Source organism: Neopelma chrysocephalum, unplaced genomic scaffold (genome assembly GCF_003984885.1).
Source record: "Neopelma chrysocephalum unplaced genomic scaffold, ASM398488v2 Primary Assembly neopelma1_59, whole genome shotgun sequence".
Classification (NCBI taxonomy): domain Eukaryota; kingdom Metazoa; phylum Chordata; class Aves; order Passeriformes; family Pipridae; genus Neopelma; species Neopelma chrysocephalum.
Window position 1 is genome coordinate 22,017,611 of NW_020897714.1, and position 26,732 is coordinate 22,044,342.

General features: G+C 38.4%; 2 protein-coding genes across 7 annotated transcripts in view; one reads left to right on the plus strand and one right to left on the minus strand.

The window, feature by feature from the left end:
• APPL2 (adaptor protein, phosphotyrosine interacting with PH domain and leucine zipper 2) overlaps nt 1-13,114 on the plus strand; it is a 33,714-nt gene extending 20,600 nt beyond the window's left edge. The window contains exons 9-21 of the mRNA XM_027680436.1: nt 1,336-1,418; nt 4,778-4,936; nt 6,103-6,291; nt 6,599-6,641; nt 6,719-6,775; nt 6,890-6,978; nt 7,427-7,579; nt 7,703-7,755; nt 9,041-9,215; nt 9,758-9,794; nt 9,906-10,046; nt 10,716-10,763; nt 11,583-13,114. Coding sequence (XP_027536237.1) covers nt 1,336-1,418; nt 4,778-4,936; nt 6,103-6,291; nt 6,599-6,641; nt 6,719-6,775; nt 6,890-6,978; nt 7,427-7,579; nt 7,703-7,755; nt 9,041-9,215; nt 9,758-9,794; nt 9,906-10,046; nt 10,716-10,763; nt 11,583-11,711 — 1,356 coding nt within the window. The 3' untranslated portion in view covers nt 11,712-13,114. The remainder of the gene's footprint in view (nt 1-1,335; nt 1,419-4,777; nt 4,937-6,102; nt 6,292-6,598; nt 6,642-6,718; nt 6,776-6,889; nt 6,979-7,426; nt 7,580-7,702; nt 7,756-9,040; nt 9,216-9,757; nt 9,795-9,905; nt 10,047-10,715; nt 10,764-11,582) is intronic.
• The window catches only part of WASHC4 (WASH complex subunit 4), a 43,054-nt gene continuing 26,375 nt past the window's right edge, over nt 10,054-26,732 (minus strand). For 2 of the 6 annotated variants that reach the window (XM_027680430.1, XM_027680435.1), the window contains 11 exons: nt 25,768-25,842; nt 24,845-24,949; nt 23,831-23,965; nt 22,982-23,090; nt 22,461-22,527; nt 21,672-21,758; nt 20,997-21,144; nt 19,625-19,721; nt 18,939-19,135; nt 17,810-17,909; nt 14,124-16,399 (listed from right to left, as the gene is read on the minus strand). In XM_027680430.1, coding sequence (XP_027536231.1) covers nt 16,332-16,399; nt 17,810-17,909; nt 18,939-19,135; nt 19,625-19,721; nt 20,997-21,144; nt 21,672-21,758; nt 22,461-22,527; nt 22,982-23,090; nt 23,831-23,965; nt 24,845-24,949; nt 25,768-25,842 — 1,188 coding nt within the window. In that variant the 3' untranslated portion in view covers nt 14,124-16,331. Of the gene's footprint in view, nt 11,736-11,894; nt 11,992-13,156; nt 14,086-14,123; nt 16,400-17,809; nt 17,910-18,938; nt 19,136-19,624; nt 19,722-20,996; nt 21,145-21,671; nt 21,759-22,460; nt 22,528-22,981; nt 23,091-23,830; nt 23,966-24,844; nt 24,950-25,767; nt 25,843-26,732 lie in introns of those variants that run through there. The other 4 variants (XM_027680433.1, XM_027680434.1, XM_027680432.1 and 1 more) reach the window with 4 other exon arrangements.

Genomic DNA, 26,732 nt, shown 5'->3' on the forward strand with positions numbered 1-26,732 from the left:
GAACTTACTTTCCCTGTACTTTGTCTGACAGACCTGCTGTATCTCAGTGCTTTATACAGGAAAGTCTCAGATTGTCATGGGAATGACTCAGTAACCAGAAGCCAGTTGATATTGGTGCTTAAATATTGTGAACTGCCCTTCATCCCAAGCATATATTTTTTCATTAATTACTCAAAACATGTTTCCTATTTCACATTTCCAACAAATGAGCAGTCTGTAAGGAATTTGTGGAAGAAGTGGCTAATACAGGGTTCATTTGACTGAAAACTGACATCAACATGTGAGCTAGGCATGTTGGTCTATCATCAGTGGGATTTAGAGCTCTTCCCTCCTGAACTAAGTTTCAGAAATAAAATAGGTGAATCATTCTTCAGGAGGGCATGACTTCTCTCCTTTGCCTGTAAAGGGAGCCTGTGGTCAATAACACAGTTGCAGAAGTCGGAGTTACAGGTAAGAGGAAGGTTAGGGAAAGGGAATAAATCACAAGTAAAAGTGAATGAAATAGCAAATAAATTGCTTAACATCCAAGAATTTGCTTTTCCATCTCTTTTCAGGGTAGTTCACTGATTTTTTTTTTTAATATTTTTTAAACCTAATTCATTGCACACACATGGCAGCTGTGTTCATGTTTCACTCGGTTGCCAGTAGGCCCTAATGATGACTGTGTGCCCTGCAGCAGGTAATCCAAGGTCGAGTCTACACTGAGTACTTTGCTGCTGTTGCGTGCTTGCTGAGCCATACCAGCTAAGAGAATTAATCTTCTGTCACAAAATGTGCACTTTGACCATAGTAGCTTTTTTTAGCTCCTTCGGTATAACAAAACCCATGGTAAATCTGAAGCCGATATAACCAATTGCCTTGGAGGCTTTTGCTAGCACAGCTACTACTGCTTCATCACTTTCCTGACTGACTTTGCTGTAGCACTTAAAAGATTTTCATGTTGGAGTTGATAGTCCAGATTGGACTAATGAAACTTTGTGTCCCATTTCCTTTGATATGGTGGCATTGCACACAGCAGCTCATAACACCATGAGACCCAATTTTGCACAGTGCTAATATGGGAGAAGCTACCCGTTCCCTTATTTCAGTCATTCAGAAAGGTCATTGCAAACATACCTGTCAGCAGCCAACAGCTTATATGTGTGTGAAAGGGTGGAAAGCTGCAAAAGTGGGAAGCACAAAGAAAGGCAACGCAGCTGTTTGACCATGTGTTTGATTGCCTGCCAAAAGTATCCGTCATCGTGGGATCGCTGTGAACACTCCCCACAATCTGTTACTTGTCTGCCAAAGCCAAGAGATCTTCCAGTGTCTTTTTTTTTTTTGGTATTTTTTCAGATCAACTTCTTTAAGAAAGGAGCAGAGATGTTTTCCAAAAGAATGGACAGCTTTTTGTCATCTGTTTCAGACATGGTTCAAAGGTAATCTGGTACTTCTGTTTCCTTTTGTCTTCCACTGGATTCTGAGCAGTAGTTCTCTAACCTTCAGCACACTAACAGAGGGTGCCTCTGTTTCCTTCTTATGAGATTCCTTCCATGCTCACATTGCATTGTTGGGCATATTTTGTTACAGCAGTGGGTAGAAAGGAGATACATTTGTACCTGGAAAGGAAAATGCTGTCAGTACACTACAGAGAGTACTGTTAGAGTATAGCCAGGAACTATGTAAAGTGTTCACATGCTTTCTTACATCCCTGTGTCTCTTTATAAGTACAAAAGTATGGAATTTGAGCTACGAATGGGTTAACAGAGTTAATATAATAGACCTAAAGTGCTTTCTGAATTAGAGGTATTTATACTTACTGGATCCTCTATAATAGTACTGTAACAATAATCCATTAACCTCTCAAAGAAGGATTTAGGGCCTAGAGTGTGTTTTCTAGCTACACAAGGCAAACAAAACTCCTCACCCTAGGGAACATATTCACTGCATCCAGTGTAGGCTATATTAGTCCACTGGGTCCAACCTGCTTTGGCCAAGTCCTAATTCCAATAAAATGCCCTGCTTTTGTATTCCTAATTTTGTGATGATTTTTTCTTACACCTCCCCTCCACTTCTACTTGCAGTGAGGATTGACATTTTCTTTAGAACTAAGTCTCTGTAAATGTAAACTTTACATTTAAAATGTAATCATAATAGAGAGAACATTAATCATAGAATCATAGAATGTTAAGGGTTTGGAGTGGACCTTAAAAGAGCACCTAGTCCCAACTGAGTCCTTTTCTTTATTGCTTCATACCTTTCATATCAAACTGCAGCTAAATCATCAGTTATTCTGACTCTGCTGGGATTTTAAATAATGCATACTTGTTAATTTGAGAATTGTGTTATAAATAATCGCTCTGTATAGTGGATTCTTTCACTAAAGGATTCTTTACTTTCTGTGCTTTTATGTATCTTGTTTATATATCTTTGCATGGTCATTTCTGAAATAAATCCCTCTACAGTCTGCGCGGCATTTTTGCAGACTGGAGGACAGATTTTAAACTCCATTGAGATAATGCCCTTTGTTTAGTAAATCTAGAGCATCTTCCTTGTGTCTCACAGGCACAGTGAGGATCCTGCCATTGGATCCTCACCATAGAATAAGGCCTTGTTTTCCAAAGTCTGATGGATTTGAGTTCTGGATAATGTACAGTAGTAAATGCAGTACAGCAAAAATAGTCTGCTCAGTTATTTTGCTGAGCCTGTTTTTTGTGTTTTAAGTCTGTCACACAGTAAAGCTTGAAAGTACAACTCAAATGTAACTAGTGCAGGAGTGTGACATCTTTGGAAAAACTGAAAGAGAATCTTGTAAAAATCTGAGTGTCAGTGTGCAGTGTAGCAGTCACTGACACAGGACGTGGTTCCACGACTTCAGATTGCACAGCCACTGAAAACTGTGCTGCCCACTTCTCTTCCCCTTTAGTGCTGGGGATCACAAGGCCTCAATGAGTCAGATCTGCTTGCTAATCAAGTTAAAAGCTTTCCATTTGTCAGATTTGTTCTCTTGGAACAAGAAGCAGATGCGACCCTTTGTGCAGCTACAGAATTTCAGTGGTAGTGTGGTCTTGCATCTATTTAAGCTCATTTTGAAACTGAGTCTTCATATTTCAAAGCATTTTCATTTATTCAGTGAATATTGCTAACAGTGTGAAAACACAGGAGAGAGATCACTAACATATTTTCAGTTAGCAGTTGGCCTAATTGCCACAGATGGATATAACTTCAGAATTGTCAGCTTTTCTCTTCTTTCTGCCTTGGAGATTGGATAAACACATTTTAGGAAGAGGAATCTGGTCTCGGGAACCATGAAGATGCCGGGGAAGTTCTGTCAAAAGCATTTTGTGGTGCAACAAAAATAACTGATCAAAAGATTCATTGAAGTAGCACTTAGGTAAAAACTGACAGCATAGTTCCATTTTATTTAAAAATGGAATTTAAGTAATTCTTATTCTGACATTCAGTGATAGAGTTCAAAGGCACTGGCTTGCAAAATATGGTCTGAAATATTTCAGATCTGATGTTATTATTCAGCCTTTATAACTCACCCTCTCATGTGACTTGGCTAGTTGGCAAGATGCACTCAGTTGGTCTCATTTTGGAAGTGATGTGGGAGCTTAGGAAGTCTCAGCTTTCTCAAAATATGGAAAAGCCTCAAATAAGCTAACATGAAACAGACTATAACACCATGATACAAGTTGGCTCTTCATCTGGCCAGTCAGACACTGCTTAGTGCTGACCTAAATGCAGCAGTGTGTCTCTAGATTCCTTCAACAGTTACAGGATATCACCAACTTCTACGGAAGACTGCAGAGGAGGAGAGCAGGGGAAGAATCATAGCTCCTTGGCTTGCCCTTTTCCAGTCTTCTTGTCACTGTCAGAGACAGGATAGTGGACTTATGTGGATCTCTGGTCTTGCTGTGTACACCTTATGTTTTGTGCTCATGTTCTTCAAAAGGTTTAAAAACTTGGGCAGGAAATAGGGAGAAAATTACTTATGGCATAGCTGCAGGTGTTAATGACTTTCTAAGGCATGCAATGGCAAGTATCCTTATGTTCTCACCCATGAGTTTTCCTAATAGGTATCCTAGCCTGGATACAGTTAATAACTCCTCAAGTTTGGAAAAGTTAAGAAAGAAATAAAATATTTGCTAGTATTGTTTTTATGACAGTCAAAGAACAGCTGCTGCAGTATGAACCTTGAGAGGTTATCTCGTCCATTCTCCTGCTGAGAGCAGAGCCAGTTAGAGCAGAGTGATCAGTACTGTGTCCAGTCAGGTTTTGAGCAGCCATCTCTGACTCTCTCACACGTGGCACACACAGTATCTGGTGATAGCTTGTGTCCATTGCCTCTCATCCTGTCACTGCACACCTTCAGGAAGGGTCTAGCTCCATCTGCTGCATACCCTCCCATCAAGTAGTTAAGCTGGCTGTAAGACCTCCCCATTAGTCTTCATGTCACGAGGCTGAAAAGCAATTCTCACAGCTGCTTCTCATGTTACGTGTTTTGGTCCCTTAGCCATTGTGGTGGCTCTTCACTTGACTTTGTTTCTGTCTTTCCCGTGCTGGGGCACCAGAACTAAACACAGTACTCCTGTTTAGAGTCTCACAAGTGCTGAACGGATGGGAGTAATTATTTCCTCTGACCCATTGGCTATACTTTATCTTTGCACTACTCTCCAAGATAATCTCAATTGGTATTTTTGTTCATTTTGTCTTCCAGGTGTTAGCTGTATCCTGGTATAAAATGACTAATGATGGCTTTGGGTTTCTTCTTGTGTTGGTTTTTTTTTTTCAGCATACAGGGAGAGCTGGATGCAGAAGCTGAAAAAATGAGGGTATCCCAGCAGGACTTAATTGCACTTAATGAATCTGTTTACACCCCAGATTCTGATGTAACTTCACCTGCTATCAATAGAAATCTCATCCAGAAGGCTGGCTACCTTAATCTTAGAAAGTAAGAACATTGTTGCTATCTGCTGATTTGTTTAGTTGCTGAGCAATTGCTACATTTTTTTTTTAAAGTCAAAAGACTTCTCAGGCAATGATTTTTGAGGCTGCTGAATCACTGTGGCAGCTCTACTCTTTAGCCCCTGAGTATCTCTGTCATCTTTGGAAATGCGTTTTAGAATCTTAAAGCAAATTAAAGACATTTGAGACTATTTTCCTTAAAACAGAAGTTTACTTCTGGTTGAATTCGCCTACAGGAATAATTTTCTGCATTAAAGTGGCTAAAAATTGGAAACTGATGGGGCTGGATTCAGATTGTTCCCAGATCTTAGGGCTAAAGAAAACATAGTGTGTACAAAAATAAACAGCTATTTTATGTAATTAATACATGTTTTCATAAATGACCTCTTTTACATAAACAAAAGCTTTATGAACAATGCAAGTGCATAACTTGGAATGTTACACATGTGGAGTTACCTCTGCAGATTTTCTAAACAAAATCTTCCATCAATTTCTGTAGGAGTTATGTATATTGGTGGCATATAGTAACCCTGTTTATGTGATTGATTAAATATCAGGTTTTTTCTGTTTGACTAATACTCACTCACTTTGTGAGTAGACATTTATTGATTTCTCATAGTATTCTAAGAGTTGGATTACAGTATAATAGGACTCCGTAGTTAGGGAGGACATGGTCTCTGAGATACTATTTGGAGAAGATTCTTTTTTAAATTATGATTCTCTGTGCTGAAATTGCTCATACTGCTCTTCATCTTGAAAATACCTTTCTTTTTTTTAATCCAGCTTCACAGAATCATTTAGGTTGGAAAAGATCTCTGAGACTGAGTCCAACCTTTGGCCAATCACCACTGTATCAACTAAATAGCTTAATAGTATTTTATGTCAGTTACTCAATACTCTTTTATTCCTTAACGAGAAGATACTGGTTTTAACTTGGATGTTTGTAATTAATTTAATTCTTCAGCTTTCGTTAAGGATTAGTCTTTGCTAGGAAGAGGTGCTGCTTTTTCTTCTTAACAGAGATCCATCATTAAAAAAATGCCAGGGTGAACGTAAAGTTCTGATTAGCATCAAGATATGTTTGCAGTTTCATACATGTTTGGAGTTATATCTAAATAGTAATGAGTCTTTATCACTGCATCTTCTCTTCAGTAAAACAGGTCTGGTGACTACAACTTGGGAAAGATTGTATTTCTTCACTCAAGGTGGCAACTTGATGTGTCAGCCCAGGGGAGCAGTAGCTGGAGGATTGATTCAGGACTTGGACAACTGCTCTGTTATGGCTGTAGACTGCGAAGATAGAAGATACTGCTTTCAGATCACTACTCCTACAGGAAAAGCGTATGAGACAGGTTTTATTTGAGGACAGCCATTCACACCTACCCCTTCAGATGCTCTTTTATGTAAAACATGCTTGGTGTAGTAGTAAGCTTTTCTGGGTTTCCAGAAGGGTGTTTCCAAATTAAAAGCATGTTCCTTCCAATCCTCGCCCACAACTGCCTGAACAGCACATGTGTTATCTTTTAGTTGCAGCTTATTCGTGATTTGTGTTCCTTTGATGGAAATAGATATAAAGCTTGGTGATGTTATTATAAGCCCTGGAGTCCACTCTTAGCTTATACACTTACACACTATGCTTATATTCCAGGGGTATAACCCTTCAAGCAGAAAGCAAGAAAGAATATGAGGAGGTAAAAATATTTTCTTAATGTTGTTACTGTTGTATACAAGTGAGCTTGAAGAGTTCAGTTTCATTTTTCCTTTCCAGTGGATATGTGCTATAAACAACATCTCCAGACAGATCTATCTCACTGACAATCCAGAGGTAAGAGCTTGTTTCCGTCTTTCAGTCCATTCCTTCCAACTTGCCTTCCCATTATTCTTTACGTGGTAATGTAAAGTATGTGTGTAAAAGAGCTGTTCTGTCTTGTTTTCATAGGCAGCTGCAATCAAGCTGAATCAGACAGCCCTGCAAGCAGTGACTCCCATTACCAGCCTGGGGAAAAAACATGAAGTTCACCACTCCAGGTAACGTTCTTCCTTGCACGTGTGCAATTTTAACAAGCCTGGGCCTCAGTGGTCTTAAGACATCAGGATTGTCACTGGCACCTGTAGACACAAGTCCAGGTCTCTGCGGGTAACACAGCTGTGAATATGGACACTGTAGGGCAGGGAGACAAATGGCAACCTATTGCTGAAAGTGAGCCCACACTCAGAGCTGATCTGCATTCAGGTTTAATATACCAGCACTTAATTTTTTCCTAAATAATATTATGTCTAAAGACCTGAACCAACCAACCAGAGATTAATTATTTATTAGAGGTCTCAGTAACAAATCAATAGGAAAATACCTTATTTTTGTGATTGTATAGTGGTTCTGTCCTGCTTTGGATTTTTAAATAATCTTGTCTGCCTTCCAGAGCAAAGGCAGGGTGTCGCTGATTGAAACATATTTTCTTTTCAATTTTCACTTTAGCCAGACTATAAAGAATATGGAAAATGATAAAATAATTCCCAGTGAATCAGGTGACATTCAGGACTCCACACAGCTCATTGCTCCTGGAACACCAATTCAATTTGATATCGTATTGCCTGCCATGGAATTCCTGGACCAGAATAGAGGCACCAGGTATGGCCGAGACAGTGATCAATCACTTTAACAGTTGTGATTTTAGGGGAGGAGATGAGGTATTGCAGCATGTGTTTGTGGTGACCAGAATCTTTAATTAAAGTTTTAATTCTTGTTTCATAGGCGTGCAAACCCATTTGGGGAATCTGAAGACAGCAGCAAAGATGAGGAGGAAGGTCAGTACTGTTTTTTCCCAGATAAAGTTAGTCAGGATTTTAGACTGTCAGCTACCCAGTGTCTTGTAAGGAAAACAACTGACACGATAGAGCAGTGGTAACAGATCCGTAGTACCGCTAAGGTAGTTACCTTTCAGAAGCCAGTCTTTTAAACAGTGCTACCTGTGAAAACAAACACCTTTTTTCAGTCCAAGCTGTATTCCAGATCAGATTTATTTAAAGTATTTAAAGGCAAAAAGATTTTGTTTGCTTTTCTTTTGTCTTCCATTCTTTTTTTTTTTTTAAGGTAGCTTTTGACTTCTTTAGAAAAGTGGTTGATGGTACTCTGTTATAATTATGTTCAAGTTTGAGGCTGCTTTGTAGCCATTCCTTTCCGATGTGCACTTTGAGATCCACAGTGTAAATTTCCCAGAGGCCCAGCATAAAGCTCCTCCCAGTGACATGCCAGTGAAAGACAACAGTTCTGACCTTCCCTGAGCGCTTGTAGGGCTTGGCCCTGGCTGTTCTCATCTTTGTGCCAGTCACAAGCACTGTCTGGAACCCACAGCCCAGTCAGAAAACTACCCATAAGAAGAACCAAAGCAGAACCTACTGATGTGAGCCCTCCCCCTGCACGAGCTGTCCCACTGTGAGTTAGGTGGGTTGCAAGGTGTAGACAGAGCTGTTGTGGCCTTTGAACAGTCATGTTCAGCAGGACCTACTTTCCCTTGCCCACCACCAGCCGTACAGGGAGCCTGAGCAAACGCTGGCTTTGCTGCATAATGGCTGCTTACTTGTAAGTCAGTCTTACAGTGACAGTCAAGGAGCAAGGAAGGATTTAATGAAAACCTCGTTGGACCCAGCTGCATGGAAGGTCAGAAGGATAGATGAAAGTGAAGAATGTACAAGGCTTAAAGTTTAAGAGTTAATTTGACGGAAGCCAAGGCTTGTGCACAGTCATAAATTTATCACAGTTTATTTGCACAGTTTATGTGCACCTGATAGCAAAATAGGCAAGGGAATTTTACTAGCTAATCAAATAAATAAAAAAGGACCAGTTACGCTTTTAAGGCTCCCAAGCAACTGCAATCATTTCCTTCCCCACCTCCGCACTGCTGCCTGTTCACGCACTGTTTAAAACTGGGTCAGGGCACTGTGTGGCTCATGGCAGGAAGCCACCACTTGCAACGGTCACCAACCACAGGCTTACTGTTGAATTTCCAGAGTGAATAAAATAATTCCATAACTTGAGTTACTGTAAAATTGAAGTAGCACGGTGAAGGAAGTCATGCCTTTTGTCTTCCAGATTCGCTCCTGCAGCAGATGTTTGTAGTTCGGTTTTTAGGATCTATGGCTGTTCAGTCAGATGGCACGTGTGAGGTGATTTATGAAGCTATGAGACAAGTGTTGGCTGCTCGTGCCATCCACAACATATTCCGTATGACTGAATCCCATCTCATGGTCACCAGCAAGAACTTGAGGTACTTGTCAACATTCTGTTGTCTTCATACAACTTGTGATTAATAGAGTATTTTTGGTTTTGTTTTTCCAAGACATATGCTGTTTGAGGAAGCAAGATCCCCAGAGTCACTTTATTTAGAAAAAAATGTATCTTTTCTTATGCTGTAGGATCTAGAAATCATCCTCCTGACTAAGTTGTAAGAACATCCTACCAAATTCTAGGGGATACCGTGGGGCTATAAGGCCCCACAAAGATACACTCCCTTTAGCTGGGGTGTGTTTATGTCCCTCTGCATTATGTTTTAGCCCATGCACTCAGGATCCTTTCTGAATGAGTGATTCAGAAAGGTGCTCTGACTTCTACATGTCAGGCAGCTGAGAGTCAGGGTCTAGAGTTGAACTTTGCCAATCACAGATAAAGCACAGATAAACACATATTCTGTATGTGTTTCCTCACCTGTAAAAGTGCAGTAGTGATTCCCCTTCTATCATAAAGCCCCTTGAAATTATGATAATCACGCTAAAATAATTTTCTTTTTTTTTCCCCTACATGTAATTGTAGGTTAATAGATCCTCAAACCCAAGTAACACGAACAAATGTAAGTAAATTTTCTTTCTGAATCCAGTTTTCCACTGACTACTCGGTCACATGCCCTTGACCAAGCAGACTGTATGCTGGTTAAAACAAATAAATAATTTTACTTTTCCAGTTTGAACTCACCACTGTGACACAGTTTGCTGCCCACCAGGAGAACAGGCGACTGATTGGCTTTGTGGTCCACCTCACTGAGACTCTGGGAGAAGAATCCATGAGCGCGTATGTTTTTGAGAGCAACACAGAAGGGGAAAAGGTTTGCATAACATTTAATAAAATACTTTATTTAGAAAACAGGTCTTTGGCTTCTTGGCTTACACATCTGGGAAACAGTGCTACAGAAGCAAGAGCAGCTCAATTTCTTGCCAAGAAAACACATTAACATGCAAGCCTTTGATGGCTTTTGTCTAAAACGGACCAGATTTACTGATAATGCAGCAGCATGTACAACAAGGAAGCAAGGATGGGATTGTTAATACCAGAATTAAGAGAGAGGGGAAATTGTCTAGCAGCAGCACTAACAAAAAGGAATGTCAGCTATGTTGAGACACGTACCTCTGTGAAACTTTCAAAGACAAGGCAGCCATGCTGTGCTAACACCACGGGGTGTTTGCTGTATGCCATAACAACAGAAATAAGGAAGGGGGTGGAGAATTTTTGTCTTAACAGTAACAGCCTTACATGCACTCGCCCAGGTTTGGAAATTAAGTTTGGTGAATAAAACTAATTGAGTAGAGTACAAAGATTTACCAGCCTCAGTGAGCTCTGAAGCTGAATCCAAGATAGTTTTATTTTTCTATAGTTAGCATGGCAAATTGATATTCACCTCTGGTTTTAGGCCTGGATTTAAGACTAAGTCCTAATTAAGGAACAAAAAAACCAAACCAAAATTAAACTGAATGTTACATATATTTCTTCTTTTTAGATTTGCTATGCCATTAGCTTGGGAAAAGAAATTATTGAGGCACAGAAGGTAAGTTTGTTTCATTCCCCATGTCTGTGTGCTGATACGTCATGGTCTGCTTTGTGGGTACCTCTGGTGTGCATAAGAAAAAAGAACTACTACTTCTCCTAATGTGACATTTGCACAGACATTATTTGCAGACATTATTTGACACAGCAAAAATAAACTCCGGTTTGATTTCTCAGTAGCATGACTTGAGATAAAATGTGCCACCCCAAATCAAATTCAGAACTATACAAATCCACTTGTTCATGTTGGAAAGGGAGATGTGAGCAAAGTTTTCAAGAAAACAGACCAACTCTTTGGGATGAAGCGTAAAATCACACACATTGCTGTTTCACTTTTAGAAACTCATATTGTTTCCTCCCTTAGGGATGAAAAATCGAAGTGTTTTTCCACTTACAACAAATGGCAAAGTTATCCTGTTCCTTGTAGATACATTTTATCTATATAGAAGTGACATTAATACATTAATATTTGCTGTATATTTTTGCTGCTAAAATTTGAGAACAGGATGGGGGAATGAGCGTGTAGTCACAGGCAATAACCATGGGTATAACAAATAAATTATTGAGACAGTTATCTTTCTCCTTGCTTTTCAGTAACTAAAGAGCAGCAAAATAAAGGCTCAAAATTAATTTTTTTTCTCATGTGTCTTTACTTAAGCAAAAGGTATTATTTATGTTTCAAATCTTTAGAATAAAGGTTGTCCAAAAAGAAAAGAAGAAAAAGTTGCAAAACCTTAGCAAGAAGTACTGGAAATACTGGGAAACCTGTATTCTCCTCAAATGCTGCTGCAGCCTGCTGACCTCTCTTCTTTTTCTTCAGGACCCAGAAGCATTAGCTCAGCTAATGAAGTCTGTGCCATTAACAAATGATGGAAAGTTCATGCTTCTGAATGATCTGTCAGAAGAGGATGGCACCGTGCATGAAGGAGGGGAAGAATCAGAGGCATAAAAAGCTCCTGTCGTTTCCTGCAGCCTGTGTGGGAGCAGCAAAAGCAGGGAGTCATTTTGCAAGAATCTCTGGTTTTCAGTCACCTGCGCACACCCAAGGCCAGCTTCTCTTTTCCTGCGGGAGAGCACACGGCGTCTCTGCAGCAGAGTTCCCTCTGGATTTGCAGTGGAACGACAGCAGGACTTGGCCTTCCAGGCATTTTGCATTTGTGAATGTGTAGGGTGTAGCTGTGTCTGGGAAGCTGACAATCTTCAGGAAACGTTTCAGCCCAAGCCCCTTGCTGCTGGTAGGAGAGCGCAGCTGTCAGCCACCGAGGGGTAATGGCATTTCTTAACACACACACAGCAGCCCCCAATTCCACTGAAATTCGTGTGAGCTGTCAGCTCCTTTAACAAATATCAGGCCTCAATTTTCCTACCATACTCAATTTTCATAGTTTGCATGATTATGTGCATCTGAATGAAGATTAAAAATGCACTATCTACTTTATTTCAGATGAAGTTATTTTTAGTCTAGTTGAAGTGTAACAAGATTTTGTGTTAGCCTATTTACAAAACAATTTGTTAAACACTAAATTTTTCCTATTAATATAATCTATTTTTATATTGCATCTAGAATAAGCTTACAAAACAAATCTAAGTGCCTACTCTTACCTTCATGGGGACCACACTCACATTCTGTAATTAAGTAATGGACATAATGTACCTCCTTGATTTATTATTCTAAATACCACTGACATGCAAACCTCAGAAGTAGTCAACAAATGTGGCATGTTAGTTGTGTACAGTTCTTCTATGGTTAGGTTTCTTAAACATTAAGTTGCCAGAGATGGTAATAGTAGGGCAAATGAGTACTTTTATAGTAAGAATTCTTTGTATTTTTAACATTGTGGTGATGTGCAACAGCTGAGTCTACCAGCAGTCTGGTTTTAAGAAACTGAGCAATAAAATGTTAGATAAGTCTACAATGCATTGACAAGTCTCATAGTACCTTCCTGAGATTAGATACTAGAGACCTTTGGCTAATAAGTTTACATTTTTTTCCTTCCTGAAAACGTGAGCAAGTGTACTTTGCAAGAACAAACAAAAATAAACAAACAGCTGTTATGGGGGGAGGGGTGTAATCTGTAGCATAGTTTGTGTTAATCAAGATGAGGTATCTAGAAAAAATGGTTGAAATTCTTCAAACTTAATTTCACTCAGTCACTTACTAGGAGAGTACATTTTCTATAAGCAGAATCTGTGCAACAGTATCTGAAAGATCCCAGTTTGAAAGTGTTTGATGTGGAATAAATTTAATTTAACTGGTTACTGAATGTTTAAAAGAACCGTGGAAGAAACCTGCTAGTAACTGACACAAAAACTTCTTTATAAATAAAAGTTGAAGCTGTCTTATTAAAAACATTAACACCCATTGACCTGGCGTTACTCAAGACACTAAGAATGAGGTTCTCAAAATTGCATTTATTAACACAGTTTTATGTACATGTTCTCTACTCACAAACCAAAGAGACTTAAGTAACAAAATACCCTTTTGTACAATGAGTTAGGAAACATTGAATAAGTATTACATTTGGTCCTTTGTACCTGAGAAGCTGAAAACAGCTGTTGATGGATATCTGATGAAACTCAAATTTACTTCTGGTTACAGACTGCATTAGGACCTCCAGAATCTACCCTTCAGCACCAGCAGTTTGACCAGCTGGGTGCTGCCGGGACCATTACTGGTCACCAGTCACTGCAAAGGCCTCGGGGCTGGAAGGGAGTTGGGTGTCCGTGCTCTGCTCCCCCAACCACCATCCTTGCGAGGGGGACGGGTAAGGCAGCCCGGGGCTCCTGGCACAAAGGGCACAGCACCGTGTGGGAAGGAGGGTGCAAGACCTCTGGCAGAGCAGCTGCTGCCACTTCCACATGCAGCAGCCTGGTCACAAGACTGAACACACGAGGGCAGTGGTGGCAGCTGCCTGCTGGAGCCTGGCCTGCAGCCTGTTCCACCCATCCTGAAGGGGAAAAGACCTAGAGATGTTTTATGTACCTGCAACACCTCATCATCCTCACTTACATCAGCCCTGGCAATTTCAAGTGAGCATGTCTGGTTTATTTGGAGGGATATTTTGTTTTAGTTCCATCGTCTCATCTCCACATGACTGGTTAAGGGTCCATTTTGTTCCTGTAACTGGAACAGGAGGGCAAAAGCAATGAGAAGAGTAGTAGCACCACAGCATGAATTTTGCACCTCTTCCATATCCTTGTGGGGGGAATAAAGGACGTAATGCGATTCAGTGTCACATGTGACACAGTGGCGGGTGTGACATCGAAACCCGGGACCCACCTTGTATTTCACACGAGGAAAGTCAGTCTGGATGTATATGCTGCTACATGACAAAGAGAAAGAAGGAGATACAAACTACAGTCCTGTATTAGCAAGAATAGCTCTATTATCACTGTACATATCTGTGTATGTATATATTTTTGCCACATGGAGTATACATTCAGGTCTCCCAGATTGAACAAGCTTCTATAAAAATAGGCTGTCTTTCCTCTAGAATTTCCATCACCAGAACCAAATTAATTTGTTGACCAACATACATTAACACAATACTCAGTTCACCTTATGTTCAACAGTCTGACCTTTCCCAGATAGTGTGTTTCCAAAAAAAAAAAAAATGGAGAAGGGAGAATACAAGTGCAGATTAGTGTGGGTCTTGTCTCGACTGCACACAGTTACCTAGTGAGGCCATCCTGGGGGAAATGAACACCACCTGCATGTGATTCTGCCACCACTGTGGAAGAAGGAAAGTGTTTGGCCATTCCACTCCAAGAACTTACGTGACTTCAGATGAGAGAGGAATATGGAAGTATGTGCACAGCTACTGCAGCAGTACAGAAACGAGCAGCGAGAATGCTGATCTCGGCAGTGCTACTGAGTGTTCAGTGCGGGCACAGTTTGGTCAAAAAAGAAAATGTACACAAATTAAAAAAAAAACAAAACTGTATCAAAGTAAAAAAAAAAAAGCAAAAATATAAATCAAGTAATGCAGCATTCTTTAGGGCAGTTATAATGAATTAAAAAAAACAACTTTAATGAGCCCAGCTGATTTTAACAGTCCAGGAAGCTTCTCTGTCATGTTTTCAGAACCAACAAATGAAACTTTCATATCAGTCTGGTCTTTCCAGTTGTGACAAAACATTCATCCTTGCTGTCTGAATGTTGAAGTGACTGGCGGGAAAGGGTGAATCAAAAGCTCATCAGGAATTGTCTTAACCAGTGACCCAAGAATGGGTGGAACAATTTGAGCCATTAAAACAAGTATTAAAGCAAGTATGGTCTAAAAACACAGTTAAGAGTGCCAAAAAAACCCCCAAGGGTAATTCTTAATTGAACTGCCTAGAGTAGATTATTCTAGTTAGTAAGACCTACAATTGTTTTATGTTCTGGGATACTAAAACACACCTGTATCTTTTAAGGAAAGTTGTGTTTTCTTTTAAGCTAAGTCTAGCTACTTAAGTTAGGAATCTGAGTAACTCTTGCACAATCTAGAACCTCTACTTGCAGGCATGAACAGGTGTTATATAGAGTTCTCACAGTGTTCAGCAGCTTCTGAGCCTGCAGTGCAAGTATTGTTAATAAAGAGGCATGTAAGACTGTATGAACAACACCGACAGTACAACAGACCTACAAAGGCTGGAAATACAGAATTGAGGCTGAAACTTGCAATTAGGCACAACATATTCATGAACTGTAAGATCACTTAATAGTTACAGACACTCATCACAGTGTCTGGTCATAAAAGGAAGAGCTGATTGTGGTTCTGTCTTGGCTCTGGATTTCCTTACTTCTGTGGATGCAAATCAGACCTTCGGTATGAAATGAGAAGTGATTTGTCATGTTAACTTTTCTGGTTTTCCCATTCTTTGATAAGGAGGTAAAAACAGCAGGGGAAAATAAATGCCTGACAGGATCTTAAGTTCCACAGTACAAATACTATCTATAGTAATAATAAGGGGGTTTGGAATAAAACAGCAGTAAGGACTTCCATTTTGTGTAATAGATTTAACATACATTCACAAGATACACTGTTAAATCTACAGTGTAATCTGTGACTGTATTAAATGCAGCAGGACTGCACAATAACATGTCTGAATTATTTTTTGGACAACAGATACACATAATATCTTGATTCAATTTGTTTTCTTGTTGAAGAGATGCACCAGTTCAAATATTAGATAAAACAGCCTGTGAGTTGGTTTGTTGTTGGTTTGTGGGGTTTTTTTTAATGCTGTGTTAGAGATGCAAGAATGCATCTAGAAATTAATAAGGGGTTTTTTTATCTGCACATTTTAAAATAACTACCTCCAAGGGCAACATTTTATATAATTATTTTCAATCTAAAGAAAGTGCTGTAAATAATGTAAACTCCTGAAAAATAGGAGTTTCTACAAGGAATATAGACAAACACAGACCTAGCCTCACTGGATGCTAGCATACTACTGTACATTTTCTCTTGGGTTTAACAAAGCAAGTAAGTCAACTCTAGAGCTTTTACCCCTACAGAGTGTTACTGATGATGACGAGAACACGAGTTATTTGAGTAAGTAATCACCACTCGTACCAGCCATGTCATTTCACAACAGGCTCTGCAGGTGTAGAGTTGGAAAGATCTCCATTGCTTGGTTTACCAGATTCTTCTACAAAAATAAAAAAGACATGGATCACGTTTAGCATTTTAATCAAAGCAATAAAAAACTTTAGCATATATATATTATGCTGATGTCATAACAACCCTTGATGCAGTATTTCATGGTCAGTATATGTAAAGTGACCTTACAGCACAAAGGGTCCTGGCCCTAAGAAGAAATCTATATGAAAGGTTCTTCAGTCAGCAGTACTTGTCTAGAAGTTACACATACTTCCTCACATATTTTGCAGAGTCCAAGCCCAAATGTCACAGTAGAAGGCAAAGATATTACAGTGTTCAAAACTTTCCACCCTGGTATGCATTTCAAGCTTTTCTCACCACAAAACACATTTCTTGGGGAACTGAACAGGTATCACAACAGTGAATATTCATCCCAAAATATAATTAAGTAACTGACGTTCTACAGAATGCTTTCCTACAGACACCAGAGTAGCATGTCTATTCTTATCACAATGCTTGGAGTTCTCTGGCTTTTTTTTTTTTTTGAGTTGAATGATTATTTCAGCAACTTCACTGAATATGATCGAATATAAATTCTTGCTAAAAGATTTCTTTACAAACTGTTTTCCTAGTGCAGAACAAAACTTGTCTTTTCCTCCAGTGACTGTAATCACACAGGTCACTTATGCTTTTGTTAAAACTATAGTGGAAAATTATCTACCAATTCAATTTTTAATACACTGCTATCTGAGTTTCTAAGTAACTTGTGACTGAACTGCATTTCTGTATCTTCATCCTTAAGAGCACTGATTTCTTTGGAAAGAATTTTCCCATACCCAAGAGAATCTTTCAAATTCATGAGGGAGAATATATTAGCAAGAATAATAAATGCAAGAGACCCACGATACCTAGTCAAGAGACCATAACACAAAGTAGGATCTTACCCTTGGAATATATAATTCAATGGGAGACAAAACATATCATAAACATTCGAATACATATAGTAACTGCATCATCTGCCTCTGTAAGTTGAAAAACAGCTGGTAAACAACAGGTGAAAAACACCCCTTTATGTCACACCAGCTAAGGTTGGACAGTAAAAGCTGTCATTGTCAACATTGGTAATTGAGGGGCTAAGTATGATGTTGAAGTTCCTGAACTTCATATTACTGCAAGTATATTCTCCCTGTCCCAGACTTTTTGGGGTTTGGTGGGTTTTTTGTGGTGTTGCTTTTTTTCTACACCCCAGAAGCCCAGTCTGAAATTCACCTGTTCCAAAGAGGGCCTTCATGAGTGGTTCTTGACTTCTCTATCACCCTTGGCCCCACAAATCCCCTTCTGAAATACTGAATCAACCCACCAGCAAGAAAGCAGCTATGGAAAAAAGAAAAAAAGCACCCTCCCTACTAAGTCCCACACTCGCATGAGCCAAAATGTTCTATGTGTAGCATTTGCTCACCTTCTTTTTCTTTCTTTTCCTGGCTTTCTTCTGCTGCAGTTTTATCTGCTCTGAAAAAAATTCTTGCACTACTTAGTGAAAAATAAAGGAGTTCAAATTCCTAAGGGAAAAGATAAAGAAGAGGAGCATCAGCGTATCACAAGAATGAATTTGCAGACAGATACCAATGGGATTTTTCAGAAGCATTTTAGGCACCTAGATTTCAGTGTCTTAAATCTCTTAAATGCTCCTGAGGGTGGGGAAAAAAAAAAAAAAAAAAAACTTTCTCCATTCATACCTTATTAACATGCATTTTACAAAGCAAATGTCAGCCTTTCCTTGAAAGGGCAACTTAGGCAAAGTAGCATCACTGCAATAAATCTGTCACTAATCTACTGAGGCTGAAAAGCAGTGTAAGCACTGTAACAGCAGTGAGAACTTGCAGCAACTTGCCCGTGGAAAATCATGCAAGTCAATAATTTAAACGACAACGACCTTGATCAGTTTTTGAACAAGGTTCAGTGATGAGTTTTCTTAACACAGAGGACCAAACACAGTGCACACTCCTGGGAATCATGAGAACATACAGGGCTTTATCTGTTTCAACAACAGACAGAATGTAACCATGGGCTGTATAAATAGCCAACTACAGATTTGTCCCACAGCCTTCTCAAATCAAGACAGAGAAAGCACCACACCACAGATGAAACCTGAGGCGCAATGCTTCAAAATTCAAATGGATCTTTCCTCCAGTTGACAGCTAATGTATCATTCAACTTAGCAGCTCAAACTTAACACACAGGCAACTCTGAAGGTTCACAGTGTTATGTAAAATCTTTTTACACAAAATTTAACCAAAAGGTTATTCTCTCCTATTTAAGCATTTAGAATTTAGCTGCATTAGATTTCAAACTCCATGGGACAAAGAATTCCATTCAACTAGGTCTTCCCATCCACTCAAATATCACAAACACTGACGACTTCTCCTTTGGATCACACGCCTCAAGTGTTTATATTTGTTTTGCACTGTTGCTGTAGACAATGCTTTGGTTTTTGTTCTCTATGAGATCCGTCAGGAAACAGATACCTGATTTGTGGTAAGTGCTGAAGTCAATAAAGAACAGAATAGAGAACTAGGCCAATGCTGTACCTGTAAACAAACTTCCAGTCGCTTGTGGGTAAGGTTCATAGTTTGTAGTAGTTTTTCATCTTGATTAGTGGACTGCACGTTCTGTTGCTTAGCTACTGCTCTTATTTCCTTCACATACTTCTCTCTAACAGACTGGAACCAGTGCAGAGAATCAAACTCCTGGTATTGATCCAAAAGCTTCAGAATGTAAGCCACACCTAGTCATTAACAAACCATGTACCAAAGTCAACATGCAATTTGCAAAACATTTTGTGAACGTCTTTTATGGATCAGCCCAAGCTGATAATTCCCCCCCAAATATAATTTAAATTGCAGTTAATTTACAATTAGATGTACCAGATCAGGGGAAAAAATAATCACACTAAGGAACAAGCTTCAGTTTTCTAACACCTCACAACTCCAAATACTTGCATTCCTTTTCATCTGGCTGAGCTCCACAAGCTTTGACAGAAATTTGGAAACACCAATATATGATAAAAGTGTCTGCTTCCATATACAGCTATTCCATGCTCAGGAGATTCTGAACACAACCATAACCCTCAAATCCACTGTGCTGAAGCCAAGACAAATAAAATTTAAATGACTGAATTTTTAATTATGGGAACAGACAAAGTATAAGCAAATCTTTTCTTGCAAATATCCATTACGTTGGCTTACTAAAGGCTACTGAGTGTGCTGCAACTTACCCATGGCAAACCCATCATCAGTGAAAGCTGCTCCACTTTTGTTCTTCTTATTCAATTTCTCCTTGCAACTGATTGAATGCTCTACAAAATTGACGGTCTGAAAAAGTGAAAAGCTGTCTTGGAATCACAAAGAGAGACTCACAAATTTCACATACATGCAGCTACCTATGAATATAATTGCATGCCCAAAGCTGTGCTAATTGTGTGGCCCATCCCTATGCATTTTTGTACTAAAACTTGTCCTTTTTCTAGATTTATTTTTTGGAAGAAAGTAAGTAAAGCTTTGGAAAACATTTGCATATGTGTAAGTAAAAAAAAAGGTTGATCTTAATGTTCACTGTTCTTTTCAGACTCTATTACTTCACATTCTCTTAGTGATTACTAGAGGTAAACATATGAACAAGTAAAGGATAATTAAAATAGCCCAAGTTCCTGGAAAGCTTAAAATAAAATAGTCTTTTAAAGCTACTGCTGCTATTTCACTTTGTTTAGAAAACTGTAGAAATATTCCAATACTCCTAAATTTACAATGATGTTGAACAATAGATTCAGTGATTGGTATGTGTTTGAATATGCAATAACTACTCTTGAGACACAGAAATGTGAGTAAATTAACTTCCTGAAAACCTATGACAGTTTCAAGATAAACTACACCGAAATGCCTTTTCAAAACTAAAATGGATGGTATATTCCTGAAACTGCATTTATCACAAAAAATTCCTCAGAAGAAAAGGAAAAAGAACAAAAGTATTTGTCATGAGCCTTTATTTTTCCTCACTTCTATGACCATGACATTACCTGTCCTCTCACAGTCTTAAGTTTATGGCTCATCGACACTACTGAATTAGTTTCTAAAATGGGATGTTACATATCAATCTGTCTAGATCATTTTGGCCTTTAAACTGAACTGCTTCCAAATGCTCAGAATGCTGGACTCAAGTGTGCATCACCTCCATTTAGTTGATCTCTCTCTAAGCAAAGCTTATCAGCAAGAGCGGGTCCAACTGCAATGGAGAGGGCCCCAACTTTACTGCATTAGAACATGACACTAAAAGAGCCTAAAGATACCCAACGGGATGCAGAAAGAGCAGACACATGAAGAACATGGTTTTAAATTCATTTGGCTTCTCCAAATTTCATTCAAGGAGAAGTAGCTTTTCTACAAGCACCTTTTTAGTGCTAGTATGTGAATTGAGGTAAATAAAGAAAAACATGGCTTTGGACAACTATCAACAAAACCATGCTCAAAACAATAACTAATCAGGGAAGAAAGTAGAATATGATAGTCAACAGTCTAATACAAAATATTTAAACACAAACCTGATCCAATACATTTCTTTAAAATAAGTCCTGGTACAATGGAAATACTCACCAGTGGGGGAACAATTATGTAGAAGTTCCGCAAATGCATGTTCTTTGGACTGCGGAATTCCGGAGCAAATACATCCACAAGCATTTTGAAGTACTCTGTTCCTTCTGCAAAGTTACGTGTGAGGTCACTGAGCACAGAGTCCAACTGCCTGCAGAGGGTAAGCAATGTGTTACCTGGTTTCTGCTAGAAGTTTCTCTGCTTACTCACTTCTTGGGATAACAACCCTCTCCTCAACCTTTGCTACACCCACAATTGGAAAATTCCACAAATTTGGAAAAGAGTACCCTTCCTCCACAGCCAATTTGAATCATGTTTCTTGATTTCATTTCCTCAAGAAAGCTCTATGAATAGAATATTTGCATTTTTTCTACCTGAGTCCTGGCACATTCTAAAAGCAGAACTCAGACACATGATGAAGAAAGCTTGTTAGCCTTTAACAACAAGGATTTCATCAGGACACCAGGTTCTAACAGTCTGTTAGTTCCAGTGCCACTTTGCATTTTCAAAACAACTCCTTCTGTTTTCTCTGCTTTGAAGCAAATATTTTTGCATAAAGGCAGCTGAACTTTTAACACGCATACATAAATAACACTAATACCTGCATTTATAAACATAAAATTAAAATTCTCTCATCCCATCCCTGCCCCAGACCTCAAAGGCATGATGTCAGTGTACCTTGCTGCTTTTTGTGTTTCTTCTGAGAGTCCTTCTTCTTTCACCAGCTCTTCAAAGTTAACAATATCCTCCAGATCAGGAACAAACCTGAAAACTTACTGTTTGTTAGGATTATGCTCAACTGTCTATGTTCACTGAAGTATCTACCCCTAATTTATAATTCAATTAATTTAATCTTCTTGGTTTGAACAACTTACTTCAAGTTATTTCATATCTGCCATACCATTTTCATCCAGGCACTATTAGCCTCACTTCTAAACACATACACATCATTATTTGTACTTCTGCTTTTACTGGACTACCATCTCCTCTGTATCTTTTGATGCCCTTAGTAACTAAGTTTAATATTAACTTGCAAAAAAACTATTTCTTACTATGTAAAAGTCACTATGTTTCGATAACCTTCTATAAACACAGACAACACCTATACAGAAAAAAGACAGTTTTTCCAAGTTCCTCAAGGCTTGTATTATTTTTCCTTAGTACGCCCTTGAAGTGATTAACACCAGAAATTACTGACTTAAAGACTAATGTCTTATTTGTACATTCTATTAACTTTTTTCCAGGGTTTTTCCATAGAATTTCTTTTATTTTTAGTGGTTTATGGCAATGATTATACAGTTCTGAATTCCAGCACTGTCTGATAATTCCCCTTGAATGAAAGCATATAAATAGACCTTTTCAAAATTTATTGGGGATGGATAAGAATCTAGGGAATACCAACAAGAATAGGGAGCAAAGGAATGAGGAGGAGGAGTAAACAGAAAAATTAAATATTTGTGGAAGTACCTAATTGCACTACTACAGCAGTGAAGTCCACCAGATCTTATCATTCGTACATAACCCATAGCGTTGCCTTTGAAAACAAGAAAAAACAAAGAAGCAATTTGAAATTACTTAAATACACACACACAGTTTTCACAGCTCCTACAAGCTCTGAAATGTAAATTAATATAATACTTTAGCTGGGTATATGGTCATTTTTTTAAGTACATGCACTTAACAGTTTTATGTTTTTACTAGCAAATACACTCGATATGGTTAAAAGTCAGCTCCATTAACATACAGAAAAGAGCTGAAAAGGGAACAGGAATGTTTGCAAGCTGTAAGTATATTTTGGATTGAGACATGCAAATGACATTACTGTGTAATTAGATGAGAGCATTTATTTAGCACGGGCTACAAGTGAACTACTTTCCATCTGACTGAAATTAAATGTACGTTTAGCCTGAGCTAAAAGTTCAGTTACTAGGCTATGAAGATCTCTTTCACTTAATAACATTTATAACATCTTAGATAGCATTTCATACCAATTTGACTTATGAGTTGCCTGAACTGGTCAAGATAGCTCTGGCCATCCGGGGTTATTCCAAGTTTTCTGATGCCACGGTTGAATTTATCTGCTCTTTCAAAGGGATACTAGAAAAATATTTTAGAATAATTTGTAAGAATAACTACTTATCATTAGGAAAAAAATTAGTCATCATATCAATACAATTCTATTTGCAATGTAGTCTTACTTCACATCTACAGCTTCATTTTTTTTATAAATTATACTCCTGTTTGTCTGTATTACACGACAAAAGTCATTTGACTAAGTCATTTCTGCAAACTGAGAAGTAAAATAGAAGTGTTACTGAGAACAAGAAAGTATTCCTAAAAGAAATAAGCACATGACATACAAAGAAGCCAGCAGCCCATTTTACTAAATACATAGTCTTCAAATTTTACAGAAATCAATTTTCTAGCAGGGAAAATCAGACCCTCATCCCCAAATCCTGACATACCGGAATGAGTACTACATGTTCACATCATTTTAGATTCAATTTGAATAAGCTTATTATTCAAAACTGACAACTGTTAAGCATGTTTTGGACCAGAAATTTAGAACCTCCAATAAACTACTATCCCATCAAATCGTTGTTTTGGGTCACTGGGAGAATGATTTTAGCCAGCCTCATGTTTACAGAGCAGATAGAATGAAACAAAGCCATCCTGAACACAGACTTTGTAACACTGCATTTTGCTAGGACAAAAGATGTCACTTTGTATGGAGATACACAAATAATAGGAGTGTTATGGTTTGGTGCACCTTCAGTCACATAAAAGTAGCACTTCTTATAGCCAAGTTACTCTCAAGCCATCAAAAACTACAATACCTTGTGATCATTTTGATCCTTGACTTCCCTGAAGAATCTGATGTCTTTGATAAGTCTGGATTTGATATGTTCATCATACATGAACTGGCTAAAAATATAAAACTTTTTCCTCAAAAACTGGTAAGTGAAGTTTACCTAAATGACAAAAAGAAAAAAACCAGTCATATCAAGAAAGTTAGCAAAGTAACAAACACATCTAACAGCCTTTTTTCAGAAGATGCCTGAGTAACTTGTATTATAAGTTCTCAGCATATTTTTTTAATTTCACTGGTTTAAAAGAATAAAGAAAACCATTCTCCTGGAAGGTCTACTCTCTTTCAGGAAAGGCAGAGAGATCAAGGGACAAGTTCACTATTTCAGTCAATGACATACCCTACACAACCATTAGTCTGGAATATCCTGTAACTGTCCTTTTGAAGTAACACAAACATTTCAAGTTGAAATGGGCAGACATGCCCAACTTCTTCCGTCAAGTCACAGAATCTGCATAACCTCCTGACACACCTTTTTCACTTCCTCAAAGTTTTCTAAAACACTTTCCCGTAAGGCAGAAGTACATTTCTACCCTACATATCTCAATACTTCTCCATCTGCATAAATAAGTTTACTCACAATCAGAAGTGAATAAATCTACATCACCGGGAAATGTAAAAGCACTTATTTGAGAAACTGAAGTCCCCACTCTCAGAAGAATAGTGCAAAAACCATTAAAACCTTATTTTTCTAATAATTTCCACTTTGAAAGTAATGACTTGAGAGTGGGTTCACTATTTCAGCAAGGTTCCTTTTGGTTTTTTTTGATAGGGCCAGAAGAATAGAAAAAAAGAAAACAGCAAAGAGGTAAAAGTTAAGCAGCAGCCTGGAAAGCATCAACCTGAAACTATCTTTGGCACAGTATGGAGATTACTGCATTATTAAAACTGAACAATGACAAACTACTAGGAGATGCAGGATTTTGGAGGCTTTCGTGCACAATTAAAAAAAAAATCCAACAACACTGCAAAAGATACTCACTGTTGTGTTCATGATTCCTGTTCCATGAGTTCGAATTGAATTAGCAATGTGCCGGATATTGATGGTGTTCAAGTGTTTGTTATTACTTGTTCTTTCAATGAAGATCTGGGAGGCACAGAGGGAAAAAGAAAATTAATTACTCAAAACTGGTTCTGTGATATATTATCAATCTAAATAGTACATATTCCGTTTCTGAAAGCAGCTGATAACTGCTGATTAGGGAAAGAACCAAAGAAACGCAGCATGCATAAACTTTATCTGGTAGGTTCTTCCAATTTTTACAGAGCTGTGACTCAACAATTCCAAGGCAGATGTTCCACTCAGACTCCCATATTTATTGAGACTATATCTGACATTAAGCAGTCTAAACTCTTTTGGCACCTGTTTGTACTTTTGGCCCCACTATTTACCATGGCAACGAGTTCCACTACTGAATTATGTGCTATGAGAAAAAGTACTTCCTTTTCTTTAAGAAAGCTGCTCATTTTTGTGGTGGGCCCCTCATTCTCACACTGTGAGAAACCCCACAGGTTTGTTTCCTTTAGATGCTCTCCATGTCATTCACTGCTTCATCTCTCCAATAACACGTTTTCAGATACCCGTTTTACAAGTTCAAAAATCACATACTTAGTATGTCCTCATAGAGCAGTCAATTATCCCTGCTGCCTTGTAGATTCACTGGAAAATTCACTGGACATGGAGTGATCCTACTGGCACACCATATCCAAAATATGCTTACACAACATTCTCCAAGACCAAGCTACAGCATCCCCAAAGACATTTTTCTAGAGCAGCAGTAGCCATTTTATAGCTTGTCACTATGTATATTCAGCCTAGGTTTTCCTTACATGTATACTACTCTACATTTCTCAACCCCTTCAAACTGGAGCCAAATGCCAGGAAAAGGATGGGATATACCTTACCTGATTATTCAGATTGTAGAGGTAGCGGGATACAAAAACATGAATATTTCTCATGATTTCCAAAACATCCAGACCCTGAAACAACATTATTTATTGAGAATTACTATGATAAAACTCCTCAAGAACATGTCTAAACACTAAAGTGTAAAAATACTATTTTCTGTAGTTACTTGAAGATGTTTTAGAAAGCAATGTTTTCCTTTGCAAAATGAAGAATCTCTTAATTTTTGTTCAGTATCTGTAAGATAATGCTTAGAGGAGATAAAGCAACTCAGTCCACATTTTAACATTTACACTCCTGCCTGTTTTTTTCCATCTTCTGAAAGTAAGGAATCCCTCCAGTCTATTCCACAAGACCCAATTATAAAAAAAATTTGGCTGTTCTCAGATTCCAAATGGAATCTTGCCTTAGAGATTTCTACAGACATATAGATGTCTACAGAGACATAAGCAACTATCTACTTTTTTATATCGTTTTGCCCAACCTGTCTGGGAGACTGAAGTTTTCTATTTATCACATAAATTTTACAGTTGTTTTGCTTGAACGAGTCCCTTCATTATCAATGTGCACGGAGAGGATGCTATTTAATTTATACACCCTATTTCCAGTTGTGCCATGGATTTTAACAGGATTTTGCTGGGGCTGGAGGGTTATGGAGTGTGGGCTGTCTTTGTTTTGAAGTAAAGCTTATATCAGAATGAATGTTATGAAACCAATGTTGTGAAATTATTTAATTCTTTATAACAATGGGTTGGCCAAATATTGCTAATAGAAAGCCAAAACCAGAAACAGAAACTGATCTACAGCACTTTTGTACCAAAAAGCAGCTAGAATTGTTAGTTCTGTGCCCTCCTTCAACTTAGGAAAACACAGTCATCACGAACATTAGAAAAAAAAGGGGCTATATTTCTACGAGCTTTCACCAATGTGCTAATCCAAATGAGGGAATGAAGCTAACTGCCAA